This window comes from Rhea americana, unplaced genomic scaffold (assembly GCF_003343005.1).
Source record: "Rhea americana isolate MKP2758 unplaced genomic scaffold, rheAme1 scaffold_152, whole genome shotgun sequence".
Classification (NCBI taxonomy): Eukaryota; Metazoa; Chordata; class Aves; order Rheiformes; family Rheidae; genus Rhea; species Rhea americana.
Window position 1 is genome coordinate 649,047 of NW_028185617.1, and position 16,230 is coordinate 665,276.

The window sequence follows — 16,230 nt, forward strand, 5'->3', positions numbered from 1 at the left end:
CCAGAGTGCGGGGGACACTGGGGACCGGGGCTGACACCACCAGCACAGAGCGCACACGCAGCCGAGCCTCACGCTCTGCTCTTGCCTTTGGGCAAGGCCAAAGGTGTGACAGGAGGCCTCACACGTGGGTCAGCATTTGACTTGCAGAGTCCCATAGAGACCAGAGTGGGAACTCTGCCTCCTACCAGGCACATACGCATTGAGGTCTTCCAGATGCCTCTGTTTCCAGCGTTCACACTTGTATCGCATTACTTCATTTAACTGGTTTTAAGAAGTGAAAGGTTTTTTCTGGGAAATCAGCATTAACCGAGGTGTGACAATACTGTGCCGTTCATTTTTGAGCAGGAGTCACTTGGAGACTGTTTAAAAATAAAGAGCACAGAACAGTTGGTATCCTCATGCTCAGGTTTTGCCTCCCTTCTTCTTCYTCCTTTGCATATCCAGACCTAGGAACTTGCCCCTTCCATTTCCAATCCCATAAAAACAAACTATTGCAGAACTGGAAGGAAAGTTCTGCATCATCTGTTTCAAAGTAGTCACATTTCTGAAATGCCTCTTAAATGTAAATCAAAAGGATGACTACTAATCAGCTGGAAAGTTAAATGTAATAGAACATAGTGGTTTCAGAAGAAAAGCAGGGTTTAGTAACAGATTTTGTCATAGAAACTGCATCTTGTTGAAGATCCATAACGCTAGAGAACTGAGATCGTGATGCAAATGCTTGCACACCTCTATTGCTATGTGGATTCAACAAAACTATACATATATGAAAAGGCATTTGCATAAACCCTTGCAGAATCACAGCTCAAGTTCTGCGTGACAGTCCTCTCTTAAAACGCATACCTTTAACCTGTGCCAAGGTTGCCTCTTAACCTACAAAATATGTACGAAACAAGAAAAATGCATTGTATTTTTTCATTTAAGCAAAACAGAATTTTTTATAACCATATAAGGAGAAAATGCTACATAGAAATAAACTGATTATAGAAATGATGCATCCTTCTGCCTAGTGTATGTATTTTGATTTGTAGGAAATGAAGCGAGTGAAAATCTTGTGATGAGAACCAGTGGTTTCTGTTCCAAGAATATTTGAACGATATTTTAAATATAAAGCTCAAGTGATGAGCATTGCAGTACACAGAGGAGAAATTTCAGCCAATGAGCTTTTCCAAATTCCTCTTTTATTTGGTAGTGGACATTTAATAAAAAGCGCCTACGTTTCTCACAATATCCCCTCCACCTTGTCACTCCTTTTCACTTGATTGGTTTATCAGTGCTGTGGTTAAAATGTCTCCCTCGAGCATGCTGGGGTAGAGAGGAGATGAAATACAAAATACAGTAAAGTTTGTTATTATATAGCTAGTCTGTAACATCTATTCTAATCCTTAAAAAATGAATGCTTTGACAAGATAGCAGCTCTGTAAAACTAGATGTTTTTTTTCTTGGTAATATCAGGAATGTGAGTATGTTTAATACTCCCTGCTGCTAAGAAATGTTCTGTGACAAATGTCAAAGTGAGAATGAAAGTTAGTATCTATAAATGACTTTTACTGAGATTTGTGAACAAACTATTACATTGTAAAAGACTCTACGGAAACTTAGCTCTCTCTCTCCCGTAGGGAAAGGCTAATATTAGTGGCAGTACTAAACTTGTTGCAGACCTTTCAGCAGCAAAAATACCTGAATGCTTGAAAATCAACACAAAGCAGCATTGCTTTTAACTAGGTGCCAGAGGCAACTTTTGCTAGTGGGAACGATGTGTGCTTTCAAATTAAGTCAATCATAGTATAGCTTCTCTATCACCTTTGAAACTGGAATAGTGTATTTAAAAATTTGCCTCTTTGTTAAAGACACCCCATGACAGTGTTTTCCTGTTTTACTGTGAAAGGTTAAGCTGTTTCTTCTTTGTCTAAATTTGTTGCTATGAAAAAATGACTGTGGAGCTGGATCCACCTACCAGTGAATAGGAAAAGAGACAACCCGCACCTGTGGGATTAGGTGCAACAGCAGGAAGTAAGAGCACTTGCAGTATATAATTAACAAGGATTTCCCTCCTCCCCCCCCCCCCCAAACAGCATGTTCATCTTGCTAGGTTAACTAGTGATTAACCCTAAAAAAGAATGTGCTGAAGTCTACACCCTTGATAAAACTCATTCACTGGCCAGTGTATTCAGTTACTTGTGTAACCAGTGACAAAGTAACCCTATTTACAGCTCTTCATTTCCTGGTATTTTATTTGATGTCTTTGTGTTTCCAGTTTCTCCATTCATCTCTTTGTTCAATTCCCTTTCATTTTCAGATAGGCAAAACATCTTGTCTGCTTTTCTGAATAAAACAAATAAATGTTCAATAACTTTTAATCAATCATAGAATATACTCGAGTCCCCGACCCCGGAGAATTTTTCAGGCTGAGTACCTTTTTTAAAAACTAATCCAAATAAATACACCGGGTTAAATTCTTTGCTCAATAACATACAAATAGTTCCTTCTCATTAGCTACAGCAGATGTTCTGCTAGAGTATCAGAGGGGAGAATTTAAAATTTTGGATATAAAAGTGGAGACTGACTTGCTCACAGTCTACCCACTATTAGTAATGAAATGTCTACATCTGGTAGTGTGATAGTTACTTTAAATATATCTCAGTTTCTGTTTATTTGTTTTTTAAGGTACAGCTATTGTTTGGTTTTCTTAATTCTCTCTCTCTCTCTTTTTTTTTTAAGAATTTAAAATTCTACGCTAACTTTTTTTCCTTATGTTTAATAATCCAAAATAGCAGAACAACGTTCAGGTCATGTAATCAGACATTCATATCTAATATGTAATCTCTATGAAAAAACAGTTACATATGTAATCTATAGTACTCTGCCTATTTTGGTGCTTATAATAGCTTTTTTTGTTCTTTCACATGTTTAGAGAAAACAAATTCAGTGTATTCAGTATGGAGAGATCATGAAGTATTTGATATATCACTCGTTCATTCAGTGTTTAATGTGTGTTTTGCCCACCATATGCAAAGATGGTTTGCTTGCAATAATTTTAGTGAGTTTTTAAAACTCACTTCCATACTCTTGGAATATTGATAATCTTCCTTATCCAGGCACATTTGTACTGTAAGCAGACACTGTTTAAAAGGAAAATTAATTTTTTTCCACAGCAATTTCAAAGATAATTATCCTGCACACATTAAAGAAGAATGAAGTGTTTTAAAGAACTGTAATTCTAATTGGTAAATGTCACCAGCTGTTGCAGTTACTCTTACTTGTGTATATTCTTTTAATGATTACACTCTTGTGCCACAAGCTACATGAAAATATATTCACTAGGTGTGAAATTCCCATATGTCACAGCTTCAAGACTAGGTAAACATCTCAAAGATAAGGGGAGAGTTGATGCTGATGGGAAATGTTATTTTTCTAGCTTTGGCTGCCTGCAAGACAAACATAGTTCTTTGTTGAACTAAAAGAAAAATGTGCGTGGATCAGAGAACCATTAGATTTCATCATTTAGTGGAAGATTTCTTTTTATATTTGAATATCTGCCTCCAAGAACTATAATCAGCTCTTCGTTTGTTAGATTACCTCCTCCCTCACCTCACACCCTGAGATTTCAAATTATTTTCCCATTTTGCCTCCAAGTAAGTCCTAGTCCAATAAATCACCTGTTGGGCTTTAGCAATTCCATAAAGTTTCATCTCTGACTAGTTACATTTTTGAAAACCATCTCAAATGGGTATACTACAGGACTATATCAGACTTTCTGTTTTAAATGTCCTTCACTTTGTGATTTATTTTAGTTTCAAAATATTTCCATCAAATTTTAACAAAAAAGCATATTTTTATCAATGAAATCTACTGATTTCTGTGAATCATACTTTGCAACTGTTTTATCTATTTTTATTTTACATTTTTAGCTCTATGCTTGGGAACAGGCTCTGTTAACTCAGATATAATGTAAATAGTCCTGCTTTCCTCTTAAAAGTTTCATATAGACAGCTGTATGTAAGTTTTTAAAATGAGCTTTCTTTGCCTCTRGAATGACTAATCTGAATATGCAAGACACTATGTTTTTCAGAGTGAGTTTTGGAGAGGCTATGAGTGTTAAACTAGGTCATCATGTCACATTTAACTGTTATATTTAAGAAATTGAACTGTCATTCGTGCTAATGTATAAATGAGAAAGCAAATCTTCTTGTTTTGGATCCTCTTCCCAAATTTGGTCCATGGTAGATTCAGGGAAAAGGGATGAAGTTCATTATCTAGGTTTCATTTATTGCAGTTTTAAATGGAGGATGTTCTCAAATATTTCATCCTATTATTGTCATGGCGGTTTCTGGATAAGTAACAGTTTGGGCATTTTGCACCTCTCCTGCTTTTTTGTGCTCAAATCTGATTATATACATTTTAGTATATTACATACTTGGTAATAAAGAATGAGCGAAATAAAATATTATCTACTTGTAGAATTAAAAGCAAGCCTTAATATAAAATTGTATGTAAACATTTTAACTATATTAACATGCTTATACATACAGTTCTTTAACGTATGCTAAATATTTTATTGTAACAGCTTTGTACCTGTGCTGTTACTCAGGCAGGAGCAGCTTCTGAGAAATGACTTATGCCTGGGAATACGGGGACTGTATATAGCTGCTTCCCTCCTCCTTCTCCCAAGCCCTTTAACATTCTGTGCAGAGCCAGTCTTAACCAGATCTCGGTCTTTTATAAAGTTTTTTTTGCTGAAACTTACTCTAAAGTAAGTTATTATGAAACTTAACCTTCTTTTGCATGCTATGAACTTAAGTATTATTTGGGGCAAAAGATACCTTTTTTTTAGAAATCTGCTTGAACTTGAAGCATTTACAGAAGACTCCTCGAAGTGCTTCTGTTCGTTCTCGGCCCAGGCTCCTGACCCGCTCTGCGTATGCCGCCGTGAAAGGGGACATTGCTGGCTGGAAGGGGCACCTTTAGTGTGGGACAGCATTTGCGGTTCAGAAATCCCAGTTGGGCAGCAGAGAGCACTTTCAACAACCATCCTAGCCAGACTGGCACAGTTTCACAGCAGGACGGCGTAACCTGATGTTTGGGAGTGTGCTATGAAAGATTATGCCCGCTCTGCTGTGAATGTAGGACTTGGGCTGGTACAAGAAGGGAAACATTACAGTCTTTGCTGCTTCCTAGTCATCCTCTGAGCTGATTATTCCAGTGCAACAGTTTCAGAAAAATACTCTCGTACTAACATTTTTATGCCATTGTAACTCATTTACTTCCAATGAAGTGCTTTAACTTCATTTGAGTGAGTATTTTTAGAACTCTGTTAGATTAGAAACTGACCTCAAATGCGAAATTTGGCTGCACATTGAAACTAAATCACAACAAATTTGATCCAGTGCAAAAGGAACTGAAAGCTACTTTTTAATCGTTTTCTGAATGTGGTGGCAGGATCTGGACCGTGAAGGAAGCTCTGAGAACCTCGCTAAGGACAAAGTGAGGAAAGGCCAATTTTGCTGTGGATRTTACTAGAGCCGATATTTTACTGTATGGCAGTATATGACTCAAAGCATTCATAAATTATGAAAACTTTTAACAGTGTACCCTCCTGAACTTGGTTACTAATCTAGAATTCACAGCAGATTTAGTAAATATGAGTAGTTTATACGTATTTGAGAACTGAACCATAATCTCAGTCTTAATTGTGATTAAAAATAACTTTCTGTAAGTCTCAATTGTCGCGTGGCCTTTCTCTTCCCCTCTACTCTCTCCCATTGCTCTCTGTCTCCACAGAAACCAGGAATGGATCTAGCAGATACCTACATTATGTTTGTTCGACAGAACCAGGATATACTTCGAGAAAAGGTCAATGAAGAAATGTATATAGAGAAGTTATTTGACGTAAGTGACTACCCTTGTAATATCTGCTAACATCACTTCTACACTGGAAGGGATAAGCTACATTTTGATTATATCCAGCAAGCAAATTAGATGCTTTTCATGCTGATCATTTTTCTTTGATTTTCTTTTATTGTCTTCAGCTATCAAGGGTGGGCTTCTTTAAACATTTTCTGCATGGAAATTTTAGGTTCTAGAAGGGCTAAATAAAAATGTTAGAAGAGTATTATTTGAAATAGGCATTTCTGCACTGTGAATTCCAAATTCATCCCATCTTTTGATTTTGAGTCTATTAGTGAACAGAATTGGACTGGTGTGTCTTCTTTGAACCCCATTGTACAGTTAATTTCCCTAAATAAGGAACTTGTACTTATTATTCCTTAAAGAAAGAAGGCCAATTAAGCCAAGCACATCTATGGATTTGACTAGTACTACCATGGAATGACTTTTAAGATTTAATTTTATCACATTTTTAGTGTAAGACTTCTAAGATCTTGAAGTTGCCCAAACATTTATTAAATCATGGATTTCCAGATTCTTGATCCTCTATATGCAAATTCAGAATAATCCTTTTCCTCAAGGCCTGCACGTCGCTAGCCTGTGTCTTCAGTGTAATTTTCCTCAGCTTCTGTACTGGCCTCCAACCATTCCTTTCATTTGATTCCCCTTCTTTTGTTAAAAATGGTCACTTACTCTACCAAAATTTTCCTCATACAGGGCTCTCCTATAAACTCCCAGCTGCACTCTTAAGCATAATTCTACTCATTCAAGTTCTGAACACGAATTTTTGTCTAGCATTTCCCTTTCTGTGTTATCCAAAGCAGAAACTTTAAGAGGGTGAGATCATGGCTTTTATATAAATTTAAACCACTACACATGTAAAATATAAATAAAATACAATTTATTTGATTATAAACTTGGATCAATTTTCATGAAAGTGACATCAGTAACATAATTATGTAGGAATTTGAACAGGGAAAAAAAAAGATCTCTGATACTGTGCAGTGCAATTCATTATAATAACAATTCTGGAACATAATATACACTTTGAAATGTATTTATTTGTGTAGCATCTCCTAAACATTTTAGAAAGCTTTGCTGTCAGTTTCATTTAATTATGCAAGATACAGCAAATGTTTTCATAACAGCAATTCACAGCCTTTACTGTGACATTACAGTTATGGCAGTCACAGAAGGTCCCATAACATAGACTCTCAGCCATGGTATGTCGTGTCAGTGTTTGTTGTTTGTTAGACTGGGTGGTCAAAATGAGATTTATCTCTCAGATTTTATATTTCAAGACACTCCCAGGCAGCTTTACAAAAAAAAAAAAAAAAAAAAAAGTATCATCTGTTTTAATAAGCTAAGTGCTAATATGTGTGAAAGGAATGATTTTATAAAAGCTTTGATGCCCTGCAGGGGTAGAAAAATTATCATCCATCCAGCTGGCACCTTCACAAAGTACTAAAACCGTATTAGCAACTTCTGCTTCAGTTTGCTTTTGCACTGAATCTGCAAGCATATGTTTCATTTTCAAGTTTCCATTTTTTGTTTTTCTTTGGGGTTATTTTTGCTTATGTTGTAATTTTCTGAATGTTAATAAAATTATGTGCCAAGGGCCAAGTCTAACTCTCACTGTAGAGACCACAGTGACTTTTCTGATGTAGTGGATTGGACTAAACCTTAGGCTATGTCCATAGTAGCAAACTSAAGAGGGCCAGGGCACAGTCCTGAGAACTAGCAAGCGGTCATCCTTACTGTTAAGCTRTTAGCGTGGGTCCTGGCATGATTTTGGGTAGGCCAGCTAGCACTATTTCCAGACAGAGCGTCAGTATGTTTGGGGTTAGCATGGGTCAAGGACCTCTTCCAAGTTTAATTTAAGCCATCACGCTTTTCAGCACAAGAAAACCTAGCTGTATGGTTGCCAGCCATGATGGACCACTTGCCTTTGAGACACAAAACCATAACTATCCCCTTTTATTCATTCGTATGAGGTCATGTAAGGGAGAAAAAAAAGTATACATGGTTATTGAAGCATGATAAGTATTCTGCGAAAACAAATATCTTTTTTTTGTATCTTTGTACATGGTGGTATCTCATTTCTGCATAGCATCATATTAGGAGATAATAAGCAGTTAAACAGAATCAGGCAAAAACAGTAACAAATATGTAAACTGATAGTGCCCAGAAATTGGAAACAAAGAAGTCTCACTGTGTAAACTCACCTTTCCTGAGGTTACCTCAGCTCTAGAACAATGTATTGAGCAAGGTTTCACTCATGATTTTTGGAAGGTGTTTTTAAAGTAGTAATTCAGCAAAAACTATGTACTGCTCATAAATTAAATTCTATCAAGCTATATTTTAATAGAAAGAATTAAAAAAGTTTAAGTTTTATATAAATATATTTCAGACTATTTGACTGGCTAGAGCTGCAGATCATTGCTATTTTCTCCTTAAAATACATAGTATTTATCAAATGAGAAATCATCAGCCAAGAGGAATAAGAAAAGTGCATGCATGTACTTCAACCATGGAAACACTTAATTCAGAATAAGCAATAAACTAGAAAATTCTGGAATTGACAGATATCAGTAAAGACAAAATCAGGCCTTAAATGCTATTTTAATCCAAAAACGTCTGCTTGCAAACTAGTTGTGCATAAACTTCATTGATGTGATTCAAGATTGCTATGTATAAACAACTGCTACCATGACGAAGAAAATGGGATATCTGTCCAATGAAGCAATGTACATATAAAAGAAGATTATTTAAATTAAACAACAGTATTACTATAAGTAAAAATGGCTGAAAATGGGACACAAATAGATTGAGGCTAGATGCTGGAAAATTTCTAAATTTCTAACTAGCTGAGATGTTTTAGAACAGTCTTCTCAAATCAGGGAAAGTGAAAAAATCTACACTTCTCTATGGTCATGCTTGATAAGCCTGGAAAAGGCATTGCTATGCTAGACAAAATAGGAAAATTCAGGAAAATTGAATTTAAGTTATGATATGCATCCTTATGTGTGAGATACACTGAAAGGGCTTTGAAAGCGGACCAGACTCCCGAGGGGTTTTTTGCACTACTTTTAAACCACTTAAAACCTATGCTTTAGTGCCTCTACTGATCATGCGTCAGAACAAGGTGGTTATATTTTTCCTTTTCTTTCCTCTGAATAACGTGGTATGAGGGTGCATTTCATTCTTCAGCTCCACTGAAAGAGGTGTAGACAGCATGCAGGGCAATAGGAGCTGGTGCACCTGGTAGCATCAGCATCGCCCGGGTGTCCAGCTGCTGTGCCTTGTTCTTGCTCTCAAACTTAATCACCAGATTTGGAATCCCAGAGAGTTTTTTCCCTTAGTCAGTTTTCAAAGACCCTTAGGACTTTTTGCCTTCCTTTGTGGTGTAGGGAATGGTCCTTCTTTGGGGTCAAATAGGAATTTTACCTATCAAATTCCTTCTTATTGCAGGAACTTTGGATGTTTTTGCTATCTTTTCATCTCTCCTGCTCTCATTCTGCAGGGAATTGTAGCTGAGGCTTTTGGTTTTTTCACTGCAGACTTAAAGAGCACTGAAAAGGTGTTGCGGTGTGTGGTACATATAGGTGGACTGTAGTGTCTCCAGGTTAAATGTCAACTCTTCATTCACAATTCCCGAACGTTTAGTTCAGTGATCCATGTGATCCATTCAGATTTGCACTGAAGTAATCTAAAACACTGAAGTTACAATGGGACAAGTTTCTGTCTCTAATAAACCCAAATAAAGGAAACTCTTTCTAGCGTTAATACTACAATGACTCAGGCAGATGCAGTGTCTTAACAAGTAAATCGTGAATACAGGAAGTCTTGTATTTGTTTAACAAAAAAAATGTTTAATTGTGATTCAAAGCATCATACAGTGAAACGTTATTTTAAATGTAATCATTTATACCAGGAAGTGATTTTAAATAATGTATAATAAAGCTTTTTAGGAACAAAATTGTACTTTGAAAAATGCTTATCTTCAGAGGAGGCTGTAAGAGTGGCACCTGGTAATCGGGAAAAAGAAATATTTAAATGGAACTATACAAATCTGGAATAAGTCTAAAATATCACTAAATAGAATAAGACTCACCTGCTTGGATCTGCTTGATGAATAATACAGGAACATTTGTACAGCCTATTGAAGAATGGCTCTATGTAGCTATTCACAAGCTTAACAGATGAAAATAATATCCAAATATAAAATTCCCATAGGGTCTAATTCTATACTATCAAAATCAATGGGGGGTTACCATTGGCTTCAGTAAAAGCAGTGTTGTGTCTGTAAACAGGGTATCATCACTAATTGGACTTAGATTCATATTTCTACCTGAATTTTTAAGATGGGCTGAACATTTGAAATGGCATGAGACTTATAAATTAGAAGCTACCTACTTTAAAATAAAAATTGWTTTTGCTAACAAGCCCACCCAAAAAAAGAAGTTCTTTTGTGTAAAACATATAGGTTGATCCAGTTCTTACCTTCTGTAGTGATRTAAACTTGTTAAGAGTCACTTTGATAGTGACTTGTAATTGTTAATTGCACCCAAAGTATAGATATATTTGTCTGAACACAGAAAAAAAAATATTTCAAAAAATATGCTTAGTTTATTTGTCATGAAGAGCATTATCATGTAGGTTACATTTGTGCCAGTCTGTTGTGAAAAACTTAGAGTGTCAACAGACATATGATTCTAATTTCATTAACGCTATATATATAATGAGATTTTTTAATGCAAATAATTGATTACCACTCTAAGAAATAAAGAACTACTTATGACAACAGTTTCAGCTCATCAATGACTGACCATTGAGATAATTTAGATGTTTTCCAGCTTATTTTAAGGCTTTAATTTCTGGGAAACTGTRCATAAGTTTACCATAAATATGTGATGTACTTCTTAGAGTGGTATGTAATCACTCTAAAGCGATCATCCTGAAAAGGTCAGCGGTGGCATACGGGTCACCTCGTTCTCCTGTACAAGGTGGCACCTGTTAGCAGATGTTGACTTTGGCCCTGATCCCCCCATCTCTTATGTGCGTGCTTAACTCGTGYCGTATGACTAGTCCTGTTGACTTCCAGGGAAGGTTCCTGTATGTGAGTGTCCTCGGGGCTGCGGCCTCAGTCAGGGTAGAGCGTCAACAAGCTGTCTAGTAGATGTTAATGGTAAGGCACTCATACAACTTCTTCCGACTGCAGAAGGACTGAGCATCTTTATGAGCAGTATAAATGTTTAAGCACTCCAGATTTCCGTAGCTGCTTTTATCTTTTATATTTCAGAAATTCAGATATAAGCCATTAACTCTACTGGCCTGTCATGACCCAGACTTGATTTTTTTTCTCTCAAAAAGAAGGCTTGCATTTTGTCTCTAATGCAAATTAAATGCCGATAGTGTTCCCATATCACAATCATTATTTTCTTTTTCCATTAATAGAAAGGGATGGATGATATAAGTTCAGTGATACATTTAAGGGCTTGGGAGGTAATAATTATTCTCCAAAGATTACTATGTCATGTAGCTCATTGCGTGCTTAAATGCGTATATGAAGTACTCATTTGATTAATTTCTGTTTATTTTTGTCACCATGTCTACTAATACATTCTTTTGCTAATGCTACATTCAGGCACGTGCATTTATATAGGATTTCTGACCTTTTACAAAAATTGCATTAAAAATGTGCAAGTGCTTCTCCTTGGCAAATAAGTTAATATTCATCTAGTGTTACACAACTAAAGCAACAGATATTTTAAATACAAGTTTTCTGTAGTACCAACCGTCTGTGCTCTCCATGTCTACCTCAAAAGCAACATTGTTGTAGCATTTAGTATTTAGCAATGTTTTACTAAGAAACTTCAATCATGGTTTAAAATTTTTATCATTCCTAAATTGCTGCCTGCCATGTTAATTTTATAAGTAATCTTCACTTTCATTGTTAGGTAATCATTTGCAAGTGTGTGATTTGACAGAAAGTCTGTTTTTTTGATCCAAATTGTATGCCAAGGCAACTTCAGCAAGTTCAGGCTGGGTAGAATTGGTTAAAGGCCACATTTGAATCAAAAGCAGTGTTTGTATTAAACTTAGAAACATGAGAGGACCRTGCCTAATTACTTAAAAGCGACTCAACAAAAAAAAAAAATGGATTGTAGCTTGTTGATCTTCGTATTTTGTTGATAACTTGGAATAATCTTCAAGAAAAATGTGGGCTTCTTTCTCAGATTCTTGAAATTTGATCACAGTGCAAAATTGTCCTTTGGCGCAAATCCAGAAACACACATCTTTGCATGATGCACCTGGACATATGTGGCAGGTCTGGTAGAATCAGCTAATTAACAACACAGGCTTAAACAGGCACCTCATCTGGCAGTGTAGTTAGTTGCCTGATGGTGCTCAGCAGGATTTGGTAGTGCTTTTTATTTTTCTATCCTAATGGTCTGCTGCCCACCTAATTTTGCCTTATTGTCAGCCACTACTTACCGCAGCTTGAGGCCCTCCCAGGAGGCTAAATTATTATCAAAGGATTAGGGAGATGTAGCCTTGCAGCTCTGACATTTCTGATTACTTGTCTATGCCAGAACACTAATTAGCTGTGACTAATTAAGAAAAATGTTCCTGCCATAGAAAACCATTTAAAAGAACTGAGAAGTAGAAAAGCAATTGAAAAGCTGAGCAGTGCTCAGATTTACCGATGCTCTTTAGATTTTCGCCAAAGTCTTAACTCACCTTTAACTATGTCTAATATTTTTATACGGAAAACAGAAAGCTCTTCATAGGAGAACCAGTTTGAAGCTTTGTCTTGATCTGGAGAAATTCTTGTCATTTTAAACAATTTGTACGGCTTTTTTAGTAAAAGATAAATTTTCTAAAAAAGATCTAGAGGCATGGTCGCCAAATGTGGGGTGTGAAAGTGAATTATATATTTCTTATATTCGAAGGATGAGATGCAAGCAACTTCTTGTAAGTTTGCTCTTCATAGTTCACTGAAATAGTCCTATGTTTTTTGAATAGATTCATGTCATTTTTTGAGATAGAAATCTGTATTAAAAAAACAGTGCATTTGAAAATTGAAGAATGTAATTCCTGTCTGATTTCGTAAAGTATACAAGTTTGCTTTGATTTTTTTCCCTGAAATATACTGAGAAAAGGAGTGCCCACTCTTGAAGGTGCTGATTATGCTGCTATCAATCCAGCAAAGCTCACTACTGTTGAAATCAATAGGACCACAACACACTTAAAGCTAAGCATGTGCTTCGGAGTTTGCTGCTTCAGAATATTCAGCACTTTGTAAGCTTTTTTACAGCAGAGCTGAGAGTGTTTTCTCTAGAGGAAACCTTAACACAATGCCTAGTATTGATATGTTCCTAAAGTTTCCCCTCTTCTTCATTTAATGCCATTTTTAATTTCTGATTTTCCATCTTGTCAGGTATCATACTGCCTGAAACATATAAAGATGTTTTTCTCTAAGTCATTCCATGTCCCATAGTCCAATCTGGCTTTTGTGTTCAGGGAATGGATGTCTGCCCTCTTTTTCACATGAGTGTAATCATATTATTTAAACTTTCCGAGCAGGAGAATGAGAATATATGAAATAGGTATTCTGATATCTTGCTAATAGAGATGTTGGGGCTCTTTGGATACAAAAGGAAAAAGAAAAATCTTTTTTAAAATGCTAAATATCATATCCTGATACTCAAAATTCTTACATAGTCTTACTGCCTAATTTTCCAGAATTGTATGAAAACCTCATCTTTTTTAAAAAAAATAGAATTACTATTAAAAAAATTTGAAAGGTAAATCCTGAGAAAAAAATAGGAAGATGAATTGAAAAGAACTCCAAACTCAAGATTTTTAAGCCAATACCATATTTTTTCTGAGAGACATTTAACATACAGAGGAGTGAGACTTGGAGATTTTTGCTTGTTTTTTTTTTTTTTTTTTTTTTTTTTTTTTTNACAGGGGTTTAATAATATTTGGAACTTCCAGTACAGTTTCCCAGAAATGGCTATTTCTGATCTATGCTATTTGTTCATTTATTTAACTTTGTTAAATGCATCTATCCATCACTCACAGTACCCATTCACTAAAAACAATAACAAATTTTATCAAATAAAAGAGAACTCCTTCCAACATCCAGGCACAATTTAGCCCTTTAACCTTTTTATCCTGCTAGGCACAAAGTAGCAGCGGCTCATTCCAGGCACTGCATTTTTTTTATCTGGATGGCTTGAAATGTGTCTTGCAACTTAATGGAATCAATTGAGCATGGACAGCTATAAAAATATAAAATAGCCCCGAAACTTTAGATGAGTCTGTCAGTAAGTGTTAACTGTGGCTGCAGCTTTCACATTCTACGCAGTCAAGAAAAATCAATAGGGATTGTACCATTTATATTGTCTTATCTAATGTTTGTTCACCATGAAGTGCCAGGCGCAAGCACCATCTAGGGAATATTGATTTCCTGATGTACTGCTGTAATTCACACATGTATAAACAGCAGGGGAGCCTTGTGGTTTCTGAAACCTTACCTTGAAGGCTTGATGTTTTAACTTGGATTTCATTTCAGTCAAGCTCAGCTTAAAAAGCAAAATCTAGCAAAACTGTGTAAATATTCACAAGTATGGACACAACAACATTGTTGACCATGTTACAAGGAAAAAAATGCTAGAAACTGTAAGAATAATCAAGTTTTATGATATAATTAGTTTGGAGTAACAGAAACAGGTTGCTATGCTGTAGATCAAAATAGTGCCATGTGGGGAATCTGCAAAGTGCTCTAAAAGCACTGACAAAGTTAGGGAGTCGCCAGTGGAAACACCTGCTTATAGCCTCAGCCTGTTCCAGCAAGTAGAATCAAAGCTTTAACTTAGATTTAAATGTGCAAAAATGTTGACATATATATATATTATTTCCTTTAAATATTTTCAGATGTTTTGTCCTATATTTCCATATTTTACACAGCATTTACTATCCTCCATGTTGCACTATACTCAAAGTGTTTGTGATGTACCAGACTAACAGTCCAAATAATGAATAGAAAACTCATCTCAAAAAAAAAAAAGAAAAAAAAAGAAAAGAAAAGAAAAGAAAAAGAAAAGAGAAAAAAATCTGCATATCTAGAAGAGTGCACATGTGCAGTAGGGTCAGAGATGGAAAGGAGCACAGGAAGCACCTGCCTAATCCAAGGGCACTTTCTCCAGAGAGGAAAGGGAGGGGAGAAGAAAAGAGGGGGAGGGAGGAGGCTGGCCCTGCGCTGGGCGTTTGCGCTGCTCAGCGTGGTGCCCAGTCGATGCCGCGTGGGAGAGGAATGGCCTCACCGCCGTGCAGCTCCCTATCAACGCCACAGCTGCATCCAGCCCTCTCATATATTGCCACTGCAATAATGTAAACAGGTGATGGGGCAAGGTTGCTGAGGTAGAAAGAAATAAGCTGCGTGTAAATATTCACACAGAGGAACCGGTAACATGCTACAGAGTCCAATTAAAATATATATTTGACTTCATTCCACATGGAGCTGGGAGGCTAAATAGCGAGCTCCAGGACAAGAGCTATGAAAGTGAGTGGGTACCTAAAAGCTACATCACAGTCTTTGGCCCAGGTTCGGTTCCCCTCGCTTTTGGTGCTTGGTGCTGAGATTAGGAGTATACTTACCTTGCAAGAGAGACAGCCCAGAGGAGGACCCTGCACTTCCCTGAATTTTTACTTTGCTGAGAGCTCGCTCCAGGGCTTCGTCAGGGAACCCAGGATGGCTGGGCAAAAGCAGACTTTGGTGCCTCAGTTACATGCCTTACAGGCAAAGTGAATCTGGACTTTTAATCTTGCCAGCTCTGTGCATGCGCTTATCCTTAAGTGGCGGAGAAGACTCCTCAGCACGTGTACAGCTAGGCACATTTGGAGGGTCTGTAAAAATAGTGCTTGTGATAGTAAGAGGCTAGTGCTACAACAAATAGCAACTTGGTCATTGCACATTATGTTCATTTGTTTATTTTGAGGATCCAAGCTGGCTTTCATTTCAGGGTCACTCAAGTGATGTTCCCCAYTCTGTGCCTTGGAGAATGTTTGCAGATATACCAAAATCGCAACACAACACACAGTATAGCAAGACCAACAGTGTTTGCTCCAGAGAGTTTTAGCACTAGAATAACCTATGAAAGTACTGTTCACAGATGCATTTCTTTTCCAGAGTGGAGTAGGGAAATGTTTGTGCTGTTAGTCTCTCACGGTCATGAGCATTATGTTAGTACCTAGTATTTAAAATCAGAACAGCAACATTACAGATGTCCAGATATGGAAGGAAGTTAAGCATGTCTAATTTTACAAACTTCC

At 36.6% G+C, this 16,230-nt stretch overlaps 1 protein-coding gene across 1 annotated transcript in view; it reads left to right on the forward strand.

The window, feature by feature from the left end:
• CADPS2 (calcium dependent secretion activator 2) overlaps positions 1 to 16,230 on the forward strand; it is a 277,978-nt gene that overhangs the window by 248,510 nt on the left and 13,238 nt on the right. The window contains exon 28 of the mRNA XM_085299698.1: positions 5,782 to 5,889. Within this exon, the coding sequence (XP_085155824.1) occupies positions 5,782 to 5,889 (108 nt within the window). The remainder of the gene's footprint in view (positions 1 to 5,781; positions 5,890 to 16,230) is intronic.